At 31.1% G+C, this 21222-nt stretch overlaps 1 protein-coding gene across 1 annotated transcript in view; it reads left to right on the top strand.

Moving 5' to 3' along the window:
- The first annotated feature begins 7053 nt into the window (after window positions 1-7053).
- The window catches only part of LOC143066240 (short stature homeobox protein 2-like), a 29508-nt gene continuing 15339 nt past the window's right edge, over window positions 7054-21222 (top strand). The window contains exons 1-2 of the mRNA XM_076239232.1: window positions 7054-7270; window positions 16521-16705. Coding sequence (XP_076095347.1) covers window positions 7054-7270; window positions 16521-16705 — 402 coding nt within the window. The remainder of the gene's footprint in view (window positions 7271-16520; window positions 16706-21222) is intronic.

Genomic DNA, 21222 nt, shown 5'->3' on the forward strand with positions numbered 1-21222 from the left:
CGAAACCAGCAACTATGTATTGCTACCTTATATTTGGCGCGGAATCAGGATAATAAATATCGACTTTATTTGATACTAGAATCGATTTTAGAGTTCTCAAAATAATTTTTTGTTTGAACTATTTTATGGTATACTAAATCCAATTTGGTATATACTTAGATAATTTCAGGGTAGTCTAAAATTGATTTAGTTCATACTTTAAAAATTTAAGGGTATTCTAAAATCAATTTAGTATATATTTTAATTTAAGGTATTATACAATTTCCAATATAATGAATTATGCAGCTTGTACACAAACATTGGCACAGAATTCAGGCCATAAATAACGATTTTAGTATATACTAAAATCGATATGTATGACCTTGATTCCGACAATATCATAACAGCTGTTCACATTTACGTTATTTGTCTGGCAATGCCAGTGACGATTTCTTTCACGTTAGTACCGTACCAGAAGTCATTTTATTTTAAAAAAAATTATAAGAACAGCTATGCAGCCAATCGTTATTGAAGGCTCTACTGTTAACTGAATCAGACACTATATATATGTGTCTCTGTCTTAATTGATGGGTAAATATTCACATCATGGGTGCGTGGATATTCAGTTCATAAGCCAACTCTCACCATATAACCCTATTAAAAAATCACAAAGACCAACTTTAAAGGCGACTTTTTAGAATATACAAGTGATCAGTAAAGTTTAAAGGTGTTCTAGTAGTTGATGCTTAATATTTCACAATACATCAGATATCGTTTTAAAAAAAATATTTAGAGCGTTACTTCTTCACAAAGCGTAACTTAAGTGTATCATAGATGTTTCCATTGAAAATTGTTTTAAATACCCTCTTCGCCCAGATGCTCTTTGAAGTAATTTATTAATCGAGTTTTTTTGTGTGTGTAAAAAATCATATCGTTGTTAAATCTTTGTTTGCTTTTAGATTTTAAACGGATCACTATTTCCCAAAGAGATCACTTCAAACAAAATATTTGATGTCATGTTTTGCATATCTATCTGATCCAGATTTAAACTTGTTTGGAAAAATAAATGGTCAAAAGATGGATTAACGATTAAAATTCGCATTCATGTCTGCTGTCACTCTAACATTGATGCCAATAATTACAACAAACAAGCACCAAAGGTTTGAATGGACAAGTTTAAAACTTCGATTTAATATGTTTACATCCTTCCCCACAACAGAACGTGATGCTCTCCAAACTGGATATACAAAAATATCGGAATGTGAAAGCAACCATATCTTTAGAGGAAAGCAGTTTATGAAGAATGGGGATCCACAAGATATTCTTCTGTTTGACGTTAACGGAAATATTGCAGGACTACAATCTGGAATTCCTTTTGATATAGATAACGAATATCCACCAGATAATATGCAGCCGCCATTTATCCCTGATGGAGAACTTTATAAACTGACAGCTTATTTTACACCCAAGCACTATTTGTAAAAGAGGAAGATCGCCACAGCGAATTCAATTGCACGGAATAACCGAATACCTACTAATTCAGAATGGTACTGAACCGGAAGAAGATGTGATAGAAATGGCCTTAGAAGAGTCCATAACAAAAGGCTATGCTTTCCCGGTATGGGATTTCATTACTTTTACAACATATATCTTGATATGAATTGCTCTAACTATTTCCCGGTTGCTCTTCTGTATTACCACGGACAACTGTAAGGATTTGTTTGGTCCTATGGAGCCGTGCTGAATTAAACAATTATTCCATATGAATACCCTGAACCATCCTTTTTCGCAAAATTGATGGAAGAGGACCCTCTTTGTTAAAGGAACCTAAGAAGATCCACACTTCATGTTTATTTCGAAGAAAACCCGAGCAAATACGATTGTGTTTATTTCGAAAAGCGATCGGAATGCAATACGTCCACTGCTGATATGTTAAAAGTGTCAACACTCGTATTTTTTTTCTGGACACTTGCGTTTACTTTGTTTCGAAACTAAATTTTGAACAGTCATAGTACACTTTAATAAATTTCAGATTTCAAAAGTGGAAATGATTTAATCATCTTTTCAGGCCATACAAAATATCATTGCTGCATGAAAACCGTGATGATAACTAAATTGTACAAAATCATGTTTAGTGCTCTTGTCATTTACTCTCATTGCATTGTCATTCACATCTAGAAATTGACAATGAGGGTCGGTTGAAAACAAAACTGTACGACAAAAAAGATGATTTCAGCTTCCCAATTGTGAACTTTCCACTTCTATGTAGCAACATTCAAGCAGCGCCTGCATACGGAGTATATATCTCCCAATTGATACGATATACCCGGGCTTGTATTTCCTATAATGATTTCCTTGATAGAGCGTTGGTGCTTACAAGTAAGCTAGTAAACCAAAAGTTCCAAATTGTGAAGTTGAAATCATCCCTTCGTAAATTTTACAGTCGCCATCACGAGTTGGCTGACCGTTATGGAATATCCGTTTCACACATGATATCGGATATGTTCCTTTTGTCGTAACTACCATCCCGTTTCCTTTTCACGAATGTGACCTACCGAAATAGACTTATTACCGGGTTTGTAATAGCATGAGTAACAAGAAGGGTGCAACATGTGGAGCAGTATCTGTTTCCCCTACGGAGCACCTGCGATCACCCCCAATTGTTGGTGGGGTTCGTGTTGGTAAGTCTTAATTTTTCTATGTTGTGGTTTGTGTACTATTGTTTGTTTGTCTTTTTCTTTTTTAGCCATGGCGTTGTCAGTTTATTTTCGAATTATGAGTTTGAATGTCCCTCTGGTATCTTTCGCCCATCTTTTGCAGAATTTAAAAGAACGAGACAAATATAAACAGAAGATGTGGTGTGATTGCAAATAGGTCACTGTATGGCTTTCAACAATAAGCAAAACCCATACCGCATAGTCAGCTATAAAAAGCCCAAAAAATGATAAATGTAAAACAATTCACCACGAAAACTAACGGCCTAATTTATGTACAAAATAATGATCGAAAAACATAAATGTTACAGAGAAACAACTGAAAACTACTGAATTACAGGCTTCTGTCTTCGAACATGCACAACAGAATATGCGAAGTTAAACACTTTTGAAGGCGCCAACCCTATTATGGGACAGTGTTGTAACAGTAAGAACATACCATAAAAATCAATTGAAAAAGGCTTAACTCATGGGTATAAATATAGAAATACGTCTAGAAAAATATACATGGACGTGAACGGGTACTTCCCTACTACAATATTGAACTATAGATTTGAAAGTATTCGCACTGACATTTAGTTCAAAACCAATACCAACTAATAAAAAAATATCATGCATCTAAGATTAAGTTATTAATCACTACACACCCAACAGCCAATGGATTTAGTGTAAAGACGTCAGAGAAAAAAAAAACGTGACATTGTGCAATGCTAAGATGCAGGTATCGAAAGATTGTAGAGCCATGAATGTGTATATAAAATCATATATAGTTAATTTTAATTTACTGATAACAAAATCAATATTGATGCTAATAAAAACATTATTCATAGACCTAATTACAATTTTGCTTGGTCCGTTTCTGTGTGTGTTAGTTACATTGTAGTGTTGTGTCGTTGATCTCCTCTTATATTTATGCGTTTCCCTCAGTTTTAGTTTGTTACCCCGATTTTGTTTATTGTCCATGGATTTATGAGTTTGAACAGCGGTATACTACTGTTGCCTTTATTTGAATAGGTAACCTTTTTGAATAAGTTTATTCAAAGAATCGATAAGTTTACCCGGATTGTTTGTAAATGTCCGGGCTCGGTAAACAACATCTCCGTAAAATTGAGGATGTAGTAAGATACAAAGATTTGAATTGGACGTTTGGCTGCAACTTTTTACAAACGAGATATCACATCCTTATTTTACAGTGACGTCGTTTACCGGGCCCTTAAAGTTAGATACGATCGGAAAAACTTTTCGATTTTTTAGATGAACTTATTCTTAAAAGTAACTAATCTAACACTGTACTTATATCTTTCAATAATGTTTTATCGGTAAACATATTCATTTTGTTATCGATAAATTAAAACCAAATTGAATATTATTCTTGCACACATACATATATTGTCCTATCAAATAGTGTCCCCAAGACAATATTTATGAAATTGATTCAACGGAAGGACCAAGCGAGAAGTTCAGCTAGCTTTAAAACCAGGTTTAATATACTATTTTCTACATAAGAAAATGCCTGTACCAAGTCAGGAATATGACAGTTGTTATCCATTCGTTTGATGTGTTTGAGCTTTTGAATTTGCCATTTGATTAGGGACTTTCCGTTTTGAATTTTTCTCGGAGTTCAGTATTTTTGTGATTCTACGTTTTTCCATACGAAACTTTGTCTATATACAGACAATATTTCATAGATAGATAGCATGAAATTTTGTCTTGCTAAAGGGAGGTTATCCAAGGTCATATGTATTGTGTATATTGATATATTGATACAATATTTCATATATGGATAGTCATGAAATTTTGTGTCATGAAAGGCAGGTTGTAAACATTTAAATTTTAAATAATGATATTATAAACGCTTAGAATTTGATTTTTATACATACAAACCTGCATAACTAATTTATGCAACTATTTATGGTTATACACTAGTTCGAATAATTAGAAGAAAATTAAGACGTCATGATTTGGACAAGTTATAAACATAATTTTCATCAAAAATATTTAAAGAATTCTAGAAAAGCTCACAAATATAGTTAGAGGAGTTCTCAGGAAAAACATAATTAGATTATGGGACACTGCAGATCTTGAAAAAATCGTCATTTCAGAGCCAAAACTCCAATCAGCAATTGATTCATAGTTCCGGTTATAATAAATCAGAAAACTCTCGTGAATTTAGGACATCAAAATGCACGTATTCAGATGGTAATACAATAATAAGAAAACATTACCTCAAGTTTGATTTAAACATTTGTTTTTCTAAACTCAGCCTTTCCATGATTATACTAGATATTACAATGAAAATAAGTCCTGCCAGCGGCAACTTATAAAATATTTATTGTCGAATAGATGTATTGTGTTAGGCGTACATATTATTAAAAATTAATCTAATTATCTCCATGTAAGACAAATTTTAAATAATCGTAATAATGTGTTGTTATTATTGATTGTCGCGAGAAGAGCACAAGGAAGAATTTAAATTCTCAAAACCAAAATGCTTTTAGACACACTTTGTTGCATGTAAGTGTATCGTATAACTATTATATTATGAATATCTTATACACTAGAACAACTTCATTTAATAGCATTGTATTCCAATCATAATCTATAATGTTTATTTTTTCACCCATTTTCTTTGTTATTTAGTTTCGTTATTATCATTATATAAATAAGTGCTATTCTGTAATCATAGTTTTAAAATCAAATTAATTCAAATGTCTTATCTAGACGAAGAAAACATGTTTTCACATAGAGTGTAAATATAACTTATAATAGTTCTAAGACTAGTCTGATTAGGACATCTTTGATTTACAGTCTGAGACTCATCCATGGATGATCATTGGGCACGTCTTGGGATACTTTCAAAAACCAGACCCCAGATTAAAACATTTTAATATTCTGCAAATTGTATGTATTTAATCTTTGTTTTGATTTTGTATATCATTTTTCCTTATATATCAATATGTAATATTGAAGGATGGATGGACGGACAGACGGATGGATGGGAATGTATAGATAGTTAGTTGGATAGATATATTTGACCATCTATCGTTCCAACTATCCACCTATTTGTTCATCCATCCAAAATATAGGACTATGAAATAGGCAATATAATCAATTCCCCCAAATTTGGTTCAATCATCGGGAGAAAAACCCGAGAAAAGATCCATCGGAATTTGAATAGTTGAAAGAATGTACATAAAAGATATTCCAACACATGAAAATGAATTCCATTAAGTCAAATTTTATTCCGCGCTATACGATATTGAACTGAAGATATTTTTGATAAATATTGTATTTTATCTTTTACATTTTGCATAAAAATTTGCATAGCCAAAATGCATTAACTTGTAACTGAAAGAAAATACATTGCTTTAAATTCGTTAAAATTTATTCTTATCACACTCATAATTTGACCAAAACAAATCAAAATTGCAGTTTTAAGCAACATTTAAACATTTGTTAATTTCAATACAAGTTCAGAAAAGTGACACAGTCTTGTTACTAAAATATATGATGTTAAACTGTAATTTTCATATCAGATTGTCAAACTTTTTTGAAATGATTTTGCTGAGAAATTAATTCATGTGAAATTGATCATACCTCTTTGATTTAATCATACTATCTAAGTAAATAGTAAATGTCATTTATCGTAGTCTAGATAATGTATACGCTAAAGCATTTTGTACGGTATATTTTATTGTATATTACAAACAACTCTTCCATAACAAACCAATATAGACGTGAAAAAATAGTTTATTTATTTGTTTGTGATAGCAAATCACCACATTTAAACATATATTCAATCATTTACATTACATGTTATTACTGACTATAACAAACTCAGTAAATAAATTCTAAATTGTAATAATAATCATAAAATCCACTCTCTGTTTTACTTTTTAGGAATTAATTTGTATTGATGAAACCGACATACAGCTACACATTAATGTGTCATAAAGTTCCGCCCATGTCTTGTAATTTCATTGCTATATCGTCCAATTGTCTTTGATTTCCAGGAAAGCCTAGTAATATCGAGTAATCTGAGCATTCATTAGCCAATAAATCTTCAATATCATCGCTCAATTAAGAAGTGTCGTCGCGATTAACCATTTTATTCAATGATCGTATTCAAGATGCAATAAAATAGAAAAGCATAGCATTAGATAGAAATGACAATCATTTGATAAAAATATTTTTGTAAAAGTTTCCAATTCAATATTTCGGGGGAAAAAACATCCGAATTTCAGACAGCAGTTAGATCTTAGGCGGTATTAGACAAACAGTATATTGAATATAAATTTTAAAAAAATAGTTGATCTTTTTTAACAAAAAAATAAATAAATGGATATGTAAAAAAGTAAAAATGGAAGGATTAGCTGCATTTGTGACAAAATCATTCAATTCGGACTCAAAGGGGAGTTCTGAAAAAGAACTACAAACAGAGATGAAGGAAGAATTGCCGATCCCTGATGAACCAACAGATTTAAGTTTAAAATCGAAAGAAGAACCAGACATTATAACAACACCGGAAGATGTGACGAAAACAGAATATATAGAGACCAATGAATTATCCGATAATGGTATGTATCAGGTTTTTTTTTTAATCTTAAATTGAGATATTTCTAAACTGCAAAACAATTATTCTATATTGGTATTGGTACTTTTTAAAAACATTGTTGTAATAGTATAAAGGTATAAGCATATAAAATAAGTACGTATATTTATGAAAAAGAAATACAACAGCGGATGGTTTCTGTTTCCTGTACACATAAGTTCCAATTTTTTTCAACGTGAAAAATCATACTAGAAAAAAAAATAAATTGAGCTTCTTTTGCATTTTCGAGATGACATACTCAGCCTCAACTTTGCTTCTATATACATCATGTTTTTATTTTATTTTTTATTTTTTTGTACAAAATATGTTTTCGTCCTATTTCAATCTTTTCGAAAAATCACAGTACATTTTCATGTGTTCACTTTTAGTCTCTATTTAATATTATGACGTATACCTCTTAAATTGACCAAATTATAAATATTTAGACATTTAGTTAATTCATTATAAATAAAATGTCATTAGATGCAGATTATTTCAAAATCATGAAACATGTACAAAGTTGTTCTAAATTTGTTTAAAACAGCGTTGAATAAGATTGATATTCTATGCTTAGAAATACGTAGAATTGTTTTAAATAAACTCATCAAAGATACCAGAACTAAATTTTATATATACGCCAGACGCGTGTTTCGTCTACAAACGACTCATCAGTAACGCTCGAATCCCAAAAAGTTAAAATTGCCAAATAAAGTACGAAGTTGAAGAGCATTGAGATCCAAAATTCCTAAAAGTGTTACCAAATACAGATAAGGTAATCTATGCCTGAGATAGAAAAAGCCTTAGTATTTCAAAAAAAAATCAAAATTTTGTAAAATGTTCGAAATATATTAAGCAGATTATCTAAGTTCCTATAGGTTTAAGCAAAAATCTGTTGTTGGCCCATAATTTGAATGAAGTAATTACAAAAATGACTTACTACTATTATAAAAATATTCATCTACATTCTGCTTCATTAATTTTTAAAACAGAATTTTTTAAAAGTTTAATTTAAAAATATTACGATTCTTAAATTTAATGTTTAGATTTATTTATGTTCAAAGTATTTGTTGCCATTGACATTATTTGTGTAATGATTAATCCCAAAAATAATTTCATTGGGGGATGTTTTTTTCAAATTATTCAGAAACCAACTGTTGTGTCAACAACATACATTAACAAAATTTTTGTTTAATCACTCTCTATCTTTTTTTTAACTTATATATACCAACAATATATATGTTCCTTCAAATTGGTTATTCAAACATTTAAAAATCAATTGAAACAATTCCGTTAAGAATAAAAGCCAACCACGAAAAAATGAATGTCGGTACATAAAGCAACTTGTTTTGATCATCTGTGTAAGTCCAGTTAAAGAAAATACAAAATTAACAACGAAACGTCACGAGAAAATATTTTCAAAAAAGAAACCAACATGAGTTTATCCAATACGATTTTTAGTTCATATTTTAAAATACGTGTGTGGTAGTGTAGTATAGGCTTAATACCAGAAGTTCGATAAAGATATCTTATAGTTGTTGTTGACCTAGATGAAAAGAAACGCTAACTTTCGATTTCATTAGTTTCATGAGTACACTTATTAAAATTTGCTGTTACAAAATGATAGAAATTATTATAAGTTAAGGAATGTATCTCCCTCATGCAAAGCTCTGATTCCTTTCACGGATTTGGTTTTACTTTTTGGACCTATTGGATTATAGCTCTTCATCTTTATAAGCTTTGGATTTCAAATATTTTGGCCACGAGCATCACTGAAGAGACATGTATTGTCGAAATACGCATCTGGTGCAAGAAAATTGGTACCGTTAATTTTATTATTTAAATTTGAAAACAAAATACCGTCCATAAGCATTTATAATTACTCTAAATATCAGTACAACAAGGTTAAATCTGCAATGCTCGTTCGTCCCTCGCCTGGATTTAAACTCATGCTTTTGGGATATCGAGACAATACTGCCTGCACTGTGTCTAGCGCTCAAGACCATTCGTCCACGTAGACTGAAGTTATAATTCAGCTTTCGGTAGCCTAGTGTTAATATATATAGCAGTTAGGCTATTCAGCTTTCGGTAGCCTAGTGTTAATATATATAGCATTTAGGCTTAAAGTTCTTTTGAATGATATCTAAATCATTTTGAGAAGATGGAAGATATATAAAAAAGAAAAGATGTTACATTGATCTTTGAAACCCCTACAAGACAGGAACATGTCAATCGCATTCATTTAATACAATATGTATATTCTATTTACCGGCGTTGTTAGTTGTTTTGATCAATTTGATGGATATCTTTTTGCTACAGTATATTCCTGTTGCAGTTTAATGTTTCAATTGCTGGTCTGGTATAAATGTCTTTGTATAAAGGAGTAGGTCCAGTAAGGGCCGATTTTGGCCCCAAATTTCAGGTTCATTTTATGATAGATTATGGACACTTTTTAAACACTTAAGTGTCTACTTCAGTCGATTCAATTAGTTTTTGTGATAGATTTGAACTGATTTTGTCATTTTAGACGCTCTTATTCAAGCTTAATATGAAAAATCTATCAAATATGCCATAATATGTAACTTTTCAGATGGTTTTTGTCAAAAATGAAAGTGGACGCATCCGTGTTCACTCTCAACCTTTATATATGTTATGTATTATCATCAAATACAACTTACATTTAAATATTAAGAATGAACACGAATGTGGCCACTTCCATTTATGATGGAAACCGTCTAAAATTTAACTCAAATGTTAAAATTGTGAAGATTTCAGCAATTTAGCATGACTTTATGATGCTACTACCCGATATATGTGCAGTGTTTTGTCAAAAACAGCCCATATTTATGTAGCAGAACTATTCTCCTTTTCAATAAATAGCTAAAAGTTTGTAAAACTGCTATATTTTGGGGCCAAAAAGGGGTCTTACTGAACCTACTCCTTTGGTTTAAGACCCATGAGAAACAGACGAATTAGTCAGATATGGTACAATTTTGTTTGGTATTTTGTCTTGCTCTTCAACTTCGTTATAAATCAAACCTTCCAACTGGTTCGAATAAATGAGTCTTGTGTAAATTAATCGCGCGTCATCGGTATCACATCATATGCATGCTACCTTTGGTGTATTTTTTTTAATTATAGCTTTAGTCGACGATTTTTTTGTTTTGCCCTTTTGGTGCCACTGATAAATATAGTTTGATTATAAAATGAAATATTTGCTTGGATATATAAGGTTTCATGTGTTGAATTGCATTGATTGTTTAGCTTTTATAAAAAAAAATCCAATCACCAAGTCTTTATATTTATAATTTATTTATGTCGCATTTCGTAATCATAACGATCGTTTTATCCGAATATTCAAATTTTTAAAATATAATTTCCTGTTTCTATTTTTTTCAGACATAGTTTTAAAAATATTGAAATGATAAAACTTTTAAAGTCGAATTGGTTATTATATAATATTCACTATATTATTCTATAGTGCAAGATTTTACATAGTTCGACATACATATTATACATTGTGTATACGATTTATATTTGTTTATGGTAATAGTTGTATGGACGACCATTTGATAACCTGTGAGTAGGGAAGGGTGGAGGGGGAAACACAAGAATTTTCCGAATCGACTGATCATTTTCATCTGTTGTATGCTAAATGTTTTTCCGCGATGATATATTTTCACTTTCACAATTAATTCATGCTTGTGCGAACTATTCAGTTTCATAATTGGTAAAATCTTTTATTTAAGCTCTTACCCTTACCAGACCAAGATATGAATTTTTCAAAACCCTCCTCCCTAGAAAAATCATTTTGTCGTAGACCTAGAACTAATGCAGTGAATGCTTTGCTTGGAAACCAGATAACGGGTCATAAACTACTGATAGGCTCGCTCTTTAGTGTAACACCGTAATTGATTTTAACGAAATAAATCTCTGTATTACTGAAAACTCATCGTTTTCGATGTCACAGACTTGTCAAAACATTTATTAGATTTAATCGGTAAAAAGACATCGATTTAAAAATTAAAAATCAACTTGCAGATACATCTTTCAGATATTTCAAATTCAATCTGTAATGTTTATATTATATACAAACCATTACAATGTCGCAATTCACTTAAAAAGCTATCCAAACCTTTGAAACAGACTTATTCATAATAGATATAATTACGTACTGTTTTCAGGTCATTAAAGATTGCATTTTTTGAATTAATATTGATTCACCAATACCTGGTCTTTGCATCGGAAATAAACACATTCATTCTAAAACCAGAGTTTCACATGATACCGGTTATGTTCTTTTTTATGGTATTATAATAGTCCCTAAACGGTTTTTCTATAATCGTTCAATCAATTTAAATGAAGTCTGTGCTAGAATGTCAGTTCCTGGTTGTAGTCCTTGGTTTATATATATATATATTGAACAACAAATATTATATAGTTATCAAAAGTACCAGGATTATAATTTAGTACGCCAGACGCGCGTTTTGTCTACATAAGACTCATCAGTGAAATATATAAAAATACAAAAACTGAAAAAAATGCATTCTCCTGATGGCAAAACAACAGTTCTCTTTTCAAGTTTAAGATATATTTGTCTCGTCGGAAAAAAATTCAAAGACCAAAATTTATATACATATAATATTAGTATATTTTTCGGAAATTTATAACATTTTCTTATTTGTTCCCTCGTGGTGATAAAATATAAAACCCATACTTTCATTTTTCTTTTCTTTTAAAAGTTGAGTGTATGTATGTTAAGGATCTCTACTTTTGCTTCATACCCTACTTTTGCTGAAAATAAGAGAATACTTTATTAAAAATTGTTATTCAACATTCCAGTATCACTAAAATATTACATCAAGATGTTGATCATGAAATGTAAAGTGAAGGTATGGGACACAACATGGAAACGTATTTCGTCTACCACTTAATTGCAAAACAACGCCATGGCTAAAAATGAAAAAGACAAACAAACAACAGCACACATGACACAAAAGCGAAAACTAAAGAATAGACAACACGAACCCCACCCAAAAAACTAGGGGTAATCTCAGGTGCTCCGGAAGGGTAAGCAGATCCTGCTCCACATGTGGCACCCATCGTGTTGCTTATGTGATAACAATTCCGGTAAATAGTTTAATTCGGTAAGTCACATTCATGAACGGGAAGGGGATTGTAGTTACGACATAAGGAACATATCCGATATCATTTGTGAAACGGTTATTCCATAACGGTCAACCAACTCGTAATGGCGTCCGAAGGGTTGATTTCAACTTCACCATTTGGAACTCTTGGTTTAATAGCTTCCTTGTGAGCAGCAACCCTCTATCAAGAAAATCATGATAGGAAATGCAAGCACGGGAATATCGTATCAATTGGGAGATGTATACCCCGTATGTAGGTGCTGCTGGAATGTTGCTACTTCGAAATGGAAAGTTCACAATTGGAAAGCTGAAATCATCTCTTTTGTCGTAAAGTTTTGTTTTCAACCGACCCTTGCAAATTGAGCAATTTATCCAAAAATTTACCATGAGCACTAATTACAAATGATGCTGGGGAGTTGTTCATACTATTAGCGTAGCACTCTCCCAATAAATTAATACATTTTAAACGAAAAAATATACTCATGGGTTTCTCTTAATTGTTGAGGGAGGCTTGTAAAAATAATGTTTAATCATCTTCTATGAATATATATATATGTATATTGTACAGTGAAATAAATTGATTTGGGAACCGTTCATATTCTGTAGGGCATAGATTTTAATTGGGATAATTTTCCAACTTTAATAATAAATCAAAGAGTCTCTTTCCAAAATCAAAGTGGAACGAGCAATTTGGTTTAAAAATCAATGTTGTTAGTTTTACCAATTTTCAGATGCTAACTATGTTTTAACTTTCAAACTGAAACATTATTTATTTTGAAGAAATTAAGAATCAGTTGATTTTTAACTAATGCTATTTCTCTCTCCCTAGCTACAAACACACAACACAAGAATGTGCTTTGACTAATCAGTTGCTGTTTGCGACGTTAGTTGAAGTTTATCGATGGACCAGGATAAATATAATGTGTCTCGGGATTTCACCAAAATATCATTATCAATATGATAGTTTTAATTTCTACAGTCTTCATTTTTTTAAATGTGAAAATATTAACTTCTCTACTTATTAAAGCTAAAAATTATATATTCTTACACATTCAATTTACAGCAGCCTAATAACACGTCTTTCACCTAACTGTACCATTCCCAGTGCGCTAACATAAATGTACTTCATAATACCACTGGTTTTTACATCGTTTAACATGCAAGAATTTCTGGAGTTTCGAATTTGTGGCAATTGTCTGAAATGATCACAAATTATACGACTTTGATACAGGTATATTCCATAATAATAGACTGTGTTTAGAAGAAGCAGATTAAATTAATTTCAACATCTTTTTCACAGAGAGAATTGCAATTCACTTGAAATGTTTAATGAAGAAACGTATAATTTGTCACTCTCTGATTTTGTCTGGCGAGTGAATCTTATGACAGTAATGACACATGACGTTTTCTCTTCGGTGGTCAATTATCGAAATAGATAGCATTGCTCTCTAATTTGTCTTAATAAGATAAGATTAGAGTAATCAGCGCTGATTTTCCTCCAATCGCATTTAAATCTACAATTAACTTCGGAAATACAATGTGAAAGATTTTCTTCGTTGTAATTATAATCAAACTAGTTCTTTATTTTACTTCCAAATCTTTGAAAGTAAGGGAAAGATCAATTTTGGTTTTATCTATTTCTGAATAATTGTTATCAATTGAAATATATTCAAATTATTGCTCCGTTTTGTCAATTGCTAATTGCAATGTAGAAAACCTGGAAATGAGGCAGATGTTAAAAAGAAGGATAAAGATGAGGAAGTCAGCATTGATATAATGACAGATACATTTTAGTAATTGATGAAATAATCACTGTAATGTCCACCAATTTTCCCATTTTCGTACTAAAAGTCAATACAATACGGTAAGCAATGTTTTTTCTTTGCCATCACCGAGTATATTCTATATAATTTTTTTATTCAATTGAGGAAATCCAAAAAACCGCATTAACCACCATATATGATTGTCTCACAAAAAATAAGAATATATTTTAACTAACTTTAGATCTATAGATACCAGGGGCCAGTTTCACAAAGCTGTATTTGAATGATCTTACGACATATCTTAGTCCTAAGTTGGTCTCAAAAAGATGTCATAAATAAGGACATCTTTTAAAGTTGGTCACAAAGCTAGGACCACAGAAGGGTAGTGTGGTGATGGTCTTATGATAGTCATAAGTATTTTTATATAAATAACACTCATTTATTAATATTTATTTTGCAAATTACATAATCATAATCTAAGTGTCTTTTCTCCTTTTCCTACTCATAACTAAATCTTTATAGGTTAACGGATTATTATGATTTGTTATGATGACCCTTTAACCTTATTATGACTGATACAGTGACAAATTCAACTCTATTCTTTTTTATACATTTTGTATTTAAATATATCATATGTTTATTGGTGTCATATTTATAAATTATTTATATAATTAACACTTATTTCTGTATGTTCATTTTTCAAATTATCTAATTATATTAATCAATACTTAAGAAATGTAGGGGGAAGACATACTACATTTTCATAAATCCCTGTCAATAATTGAAAATTTAAAGAATTTGCGAGAGGGTTAGAATATATTTGCCAAGATCATCTTAAAAGAGGGCGAAAGATACCAAAGGGACAGTCAAACTCATAAATCTAAAATAAACTGACAACGCAATGGCTAAAAATGAAAAAGACAAACAGACAAACAATAGTACATATGACACAACATAGAAAACTAAAGAATAAACAACACGAACCCCAGCAAAAAATAGAGGTGATCTCAGGTGCTCCGGAAGGGTAAGCAGATCCTGCTCCACATGTGGCACCCGTCGAGTTGCTTATGTGATAACAAATCCGGTAAAGAGTCTAATTCGGTAGGTCACATTCATGAAAGGAAAGGGGATTGTTTTTACGACGTAAGGAACATATCCGATATCATTTGTGAAACGGTTATTCCATAACGATCAACCAACTCGTGATGGCGTCCGTAAAATTTACGAAGGGATGATTTCAACTTCACCATTTGGAACTATTGGTTTAATAGCTTCCTTGTGAGCAGCAACCCTCTATCAAGAAAATCATGATAGGAAATGCAAGCACGGGAATATCGTATCAATTGGGAGATATATACCCAGCATGCAGGTGCTGCTGGAATGTTGCTACTTAGAAATGGAAAGTTCACAATAGGAAAGCTGAAATCATCTCTTTTGTCGTAAAGTTTTGTTTTCAAGACAGCTTCGAAGCGAGGTATGATATATCTCCTAAGATAGTCATAAGAGGATCATCAGACCTGTTCTTACATATATCTTATGACAGGTCTTATGATAACTTCGTGAAACCAGCCCTAGGATTGAAATTTTGTATTTGCGGTAGACGCGTGTTTCGTATACAAAAGACTCGTTGCATTTTAGTTTTATTTCATGTTCATTTTTTTCAAAGTAAAATAGAATCTTTGGCCCTTTCAGTTCTCTAACATAAACAATTTTGATAGGTATAATAGTATAATTTCTGTTTGTAATCAAAACAGTTCCACCCATAGCGCAAATACTGCGAAGAGATGCGCACAACTTATTTGTGTCTGTTCTTGTTAATTTAATATTTTAAACTTTTGAAATATTTTATTTAGTTGTGGGAACAAATCTTTATGAAACATAAACTTATCCTCAGCGTGTCAATCTTATGCTAATTTTAATTTAGAATTGATTATATGTACCCCGGTTTATCGAGTAGATAACTTCAAACAAAATGTCCTCCCGTAAAGTCACAATAGAAAGAATAGTTTATTAATTGAAAATGCTATTTGATAAGGGACTTTCCTTTATAATTTCCTCGGAGTTCAGTACTTTTGTGATTTTTCTTTTTTCTTCAATTGACGTAAGACACGTGTGATACCGTGCTTTTTGTCCGAGATTTGCTTTTTGACCATTATTGCTTTTTGTCCGATTTCACTGCAGCCCGATTCATGTTCACATCGAGTCTTAAACGCTCAAAATAGTTCATGTTTCAAATTTTAGATACGATTATACAATTTTTACAATTCAATAAAAACAACGTTCGTACATTAGTCACATCAAATACTAACGTTTCCCTGTTAATTTTTAGAATGTGATAGAGTACCATTGTACGAAGATGATCAACCAAAACTAAAGCAGAGACGAAGTAGAACAAACTTCACCCTAGAGCAGTTAAACGAGCTGGAAAGATTATTTGATGAGACCCATTACCCTGATGCTTTTATGAGGGAAGAACTAAGCCAGAGACTAGGACTATCAGAGGCAAGAGTCCAAGTTAGTACAAATAACCATTTTACATTGTATTTTATATAATTATAAAATAGAAGTAATTTTCTTTCACTTATGATTTATGAGAGAGGGGCGAAAGGTACCAAAGGGACATTCAAATAAATGGTATCACCACTTTAAATAGTTCAGTGACTTTGAGAGTTCACGCATGTTCAATGTAGATATTAGATATTATTATTAACTCTGTAAACGATTTAATCAAGAGTTCCTCAGTAAAACATCCAGTAGTGGTATTGACTCAGTGTTTGTATGTACTGAGAGTCCATAATCTACAAGTAGTATTTACCAAGTGTCAGTATATATTTAACTAACAGTCCACCGTCGAGCAGTGGTTTTTACCTTATGGTTCTACATACAGCTGTAGCATTATCTTTGTTGTAGTATATTTGTTTTAACTACCGTTTCTATTCATCTTGACCTGAAGTGAAAATCTTCCACAGGAACCATCTTATCTGTAAACTAAAGCACTTAATTAAGTTGGTATGATAGTCTAAAATTAAAAATGATAGAATTTGTTCATACTTTGCAAACACGTAGTATCTATTGATATATGTTCAAAACTATAGTAAAATAATAGGCCACAAGCTACAGGTTATGACAAATTGACACATTTTGGATGGATTATACAGGAAAAAAACATCATTATGTGATTAGAAGATAAACTAAATGACAGAATTGTAAGACAGAATACGAGAAGATAGCTTTTTGAAAATGCTTTTAGAATATCAAAAGAAAAGATAGGATCACCGTGCATTTTTTCCGGCTAGAATTCAAAATAACAAAATTCCATGTTAATCCTTCAAAATATGTACTATTTCAGAGTTACCTCCCCTTAAAATGCCAATTGAAGAAACTTTAAAAATCATGTTTAATAATTTACACTTGTAAAAAAATGAATAATAATTTATAATCTTATAAATGCAAATTCACATTTCTTCACTGCATTTCTGCATCAAATTTTGCGAACTTGATTGAACATCTGGACCTAAGATTCTCTATTTTTCACAATCCAAAATGGCGAAAGACACCCATACCACCTTAGGTTATTAATCCTAAATCAAAAACTTTAACTCAATCGAATTTATATGCATGTCGGAATTTAAATGTCTACTAGTAGAAATTTGGTTTAAATATCTACAAAAAAGATTGTGATATCCAGGTTTGTTTTAGGAGGATGATAATTTGTTCTAAATTTCTAGCAAAATCTATGATATGACTAAAACTTCTACTTAGTATAATACTGTATTATACCGATTTAAGCTATTTAAAATCGAAAAGAAATCAAAATTCAAATATCAAACTTTGAAATCAAAATTTGTACAATAAGGATCCTTATTTGTTCTCAATTTCTTGTAGGATCTAGGATATTACTAAAATTTATAGATAGTTTCATTGTGTATTGTATTTGGTGTTGTTTTTTAATTGCTGATTACATTTAATCAACAAGAAAACAAAATACTCGAGGACACATGTAGTTATCAATTTATTACAAACAAAATTGGGTAAATTACAAAAACAGTACTAATTGAATTAGAAATTATGAAGAAACTAAGGTTCCCATCCCTCAAAATAGATCTTAAACTAATTTGACAAATTTAAGGTCTCTCTTGGTCATATGTCTCATAAAAACAGTTATTTAAACCTCATTTCATTTGGCTCTAAATTTTTGGGTTTGGCCGTTCCTGATTAAGGTAAGTTCAGATAAAGCGTTTCAAAAGCACCATATGCATAGCGTAAGCAAACTATCAGTTAAATCATCTCTTAAGTTTCTTTTCTTGCTGAATGACAATTTTTATTTTAAATTATTTTATTATGATGTACTGGTAAATTAAAATATCTATGTTATGCATAAATATCGTGTCTTTTGATTCACCTTGAACATTCCAGAAACATCTAAGTACAGATATTGATATCACAATTTCTACTAGTAATTATACTGGATTTAGATTAGTATAAATTAGTATTCAATTTTCTACTAGTAATAGTAATATTTGCACTAGGAGTACTATGTAGATCCTACTGAGTTTCAATTTAAAATATAGCCTATAGGTATAACTACAAAGTAACACCAAAGAATTACCACTTTTTATATCAACCTCGTTCTTGAAGGAGTTGAGTCAAAGGTTGTATTTTAATATCTAAGAATTACAAACTGAGAATTCATATAAAAATTATGAAAAAATGAAACAATTTCAAGCTTTCGAGACGCTTTTCTGGATTTACCTTCAACAGAAAATATCGAAGATAAACTTTGCCTGAGGTAGTTGAAACCTTAGTTTCTTTGTGATTTTAAAATTAATATACGTAATATTTAAAAAAGGTTTGTTATAAATCATCGCAGTACCGAAGTATTGACTACTGGGCTGATGATACCTTAGGGAACATATAGTCCACCAGCAGAAATATCGATCCAGTGCTGCAAAAATGAAACACTTCAAAAATACCATGCATTCGAAACGCTCTTCCTTCCTCGTGAACGCTCAAAAGCCGAATATTTGAAAGCCAATGATGCTTTAGAACCGAAACTGTTAGAGATTTGTATGATAAAAAGGACTGAAACAGTAGACAAATCCATCAAAGGTGGAGCAGTTAATAAATCTGAAGAGATAACTAAAGTCTACCTTTGCTGTAGAAAAAAAAATCATTCATGGATGGATTCAAATTCAATATTTTATTAGGGTCGCATCATGGGTGGACACGGATAAAAACAATCATGTGATAAAATGATACTTTTTTTTTATAATTCACTCTCAAACTAAATGTATTAAATGTTGTTCAGTTAATCTAATATTTTCACTCAGACTAAATGGAAAAAAAATAAGATAACTTACATTAAATGTTTTTATGAAGTGTGAAAGTATATATTTCTATGTTCATTTTTTTACAAAATTATTAGTTAACATATTCTGAAAGGTTTCATGCTATGAATACAATACTTGAAGACAAAAAGAATAATGAAGATTTAGACAAATGTTTTTATCGGTCATTACTTTAATGGACCTTGTTACTATATTTTTATTTGAATTTTCTTGGAGACATGGACACATTTAAAAATCTCTTTGTTCATTAAGTGATCAGGAAATTTGATGACGATACCACCAATAGCTCTTAATATGAAGATTCTTTGCCTGTTTTTTTCTAAATTGGTAGACGTTTACCCATTAAGTAAAAAAATCGTATTAGCATGCATTTAGATTAGTTCAGTAGTGGACATAAGTATAAGAAACTTATAATTAGTATTCTAATACCATACCGACGAGGAGAAATGAATTCTTTATACAAATGGTAAAATTCAATTTAAGTTTATAACTAAATGAAATTTGTTGTCTAATGATATTATGGATTAGTACAAAAGGCAGAAAATTAAATTTCTGTTAAATTTAAGTGAATTGTATTCATAGATGAATTTAATCAATTTTTCCAATAACGTCCTATTTCATATAACACGAATCGCTTCATTGAGCGATGACTGTTTCAAGGAAAAAGACAAGCTTGGAAAGAATAATGTAAGAGGGTAATACGATGTATGAATCTCCTCAAATACTACAAAACAGTATAGCAATAGATAAACGTCAGTATCTTGTACTTTTCATTTCAGAAAATCAAAGAAAACTTATTTTATGGTCATTAGTTGTCCGAAAAAAAGGCCTTTTATTAAAATATGGACTCTTCCAGACCAAAACCTTTCAAGATATTTACTTAATTATTAGGGTTAAAAAATCACTCTGATTCAAATGAAAAAAAATATCTGAAACTGACATTATCAAGATGCTTGATTTCGTAATTGGAAATATATGTGTTATGTTTTAAGGGTGCGATTTTTTTCTCACCCAAACCATTTGCATTCCTATGGGAACCAACTGGACCATATTCAGTTCCTTATTCAAATGAGTCTGACTTTATACAGGAGATTCCTTCTGTATAGATGATGTTCATTCACTAAATAATTCAAAGTTTGGTGACTATGTTGAACGCATCTATCTCATTGAACTTGGAATAAAGTATACACCAAAAGCATTTAAGTCCGACTCATGTATTGACTTACATCTAGAAATGGACAATGATGGTCGGTTGGGAACAAACCTTCATGACAAAAGAGAAGAGTTAAGCTTTCATATTGTGAACTTTCCTTTCATAGGCAGGAACATCTATGAATCGCCGGTAAATAGGGTATATATCTCCAAGTTGATATAATATTCCGAGACTTGTGTTTGCCATAATGACTTTCGTGATAGAGGGTTGCTGCTCCCAAGGAAGATGTTCAACGAAGTGTTCTAAATGGTGAAGTTGTAATCATCCCTTTAAAAGTTTTACGGACACCATCACGAGTTGGTTAAACGTTGTGAAATATCTGTTTCACTGATGACGACGGATATATTCTAATCATCGTTATCCTGTTCTCATTTTCCCTAATATGACCTTCCGAACTAGATTTATTATATTTATCACCGGGTTTGTACTTACATGAGCTCTACAATGGATACCACAAGTAGAGGAGGATG

This window comes from Mytilus galloprovincialis, chromosome 3, assembly GCF_965363235.1.
Source record: "Mytilus galloprovincialis chromosome 3, xbMytGall1.hap1.1, whole genome shotgun sequence".
In the NCBI taxonomy this organism is placed as follows: domain Eukaryota; kingdom Metazoa; phylum Mollusca; class Bivalvia; order Mytilida; family Mytilidae; genus Mytilus; species Mytilus galloprovincialis.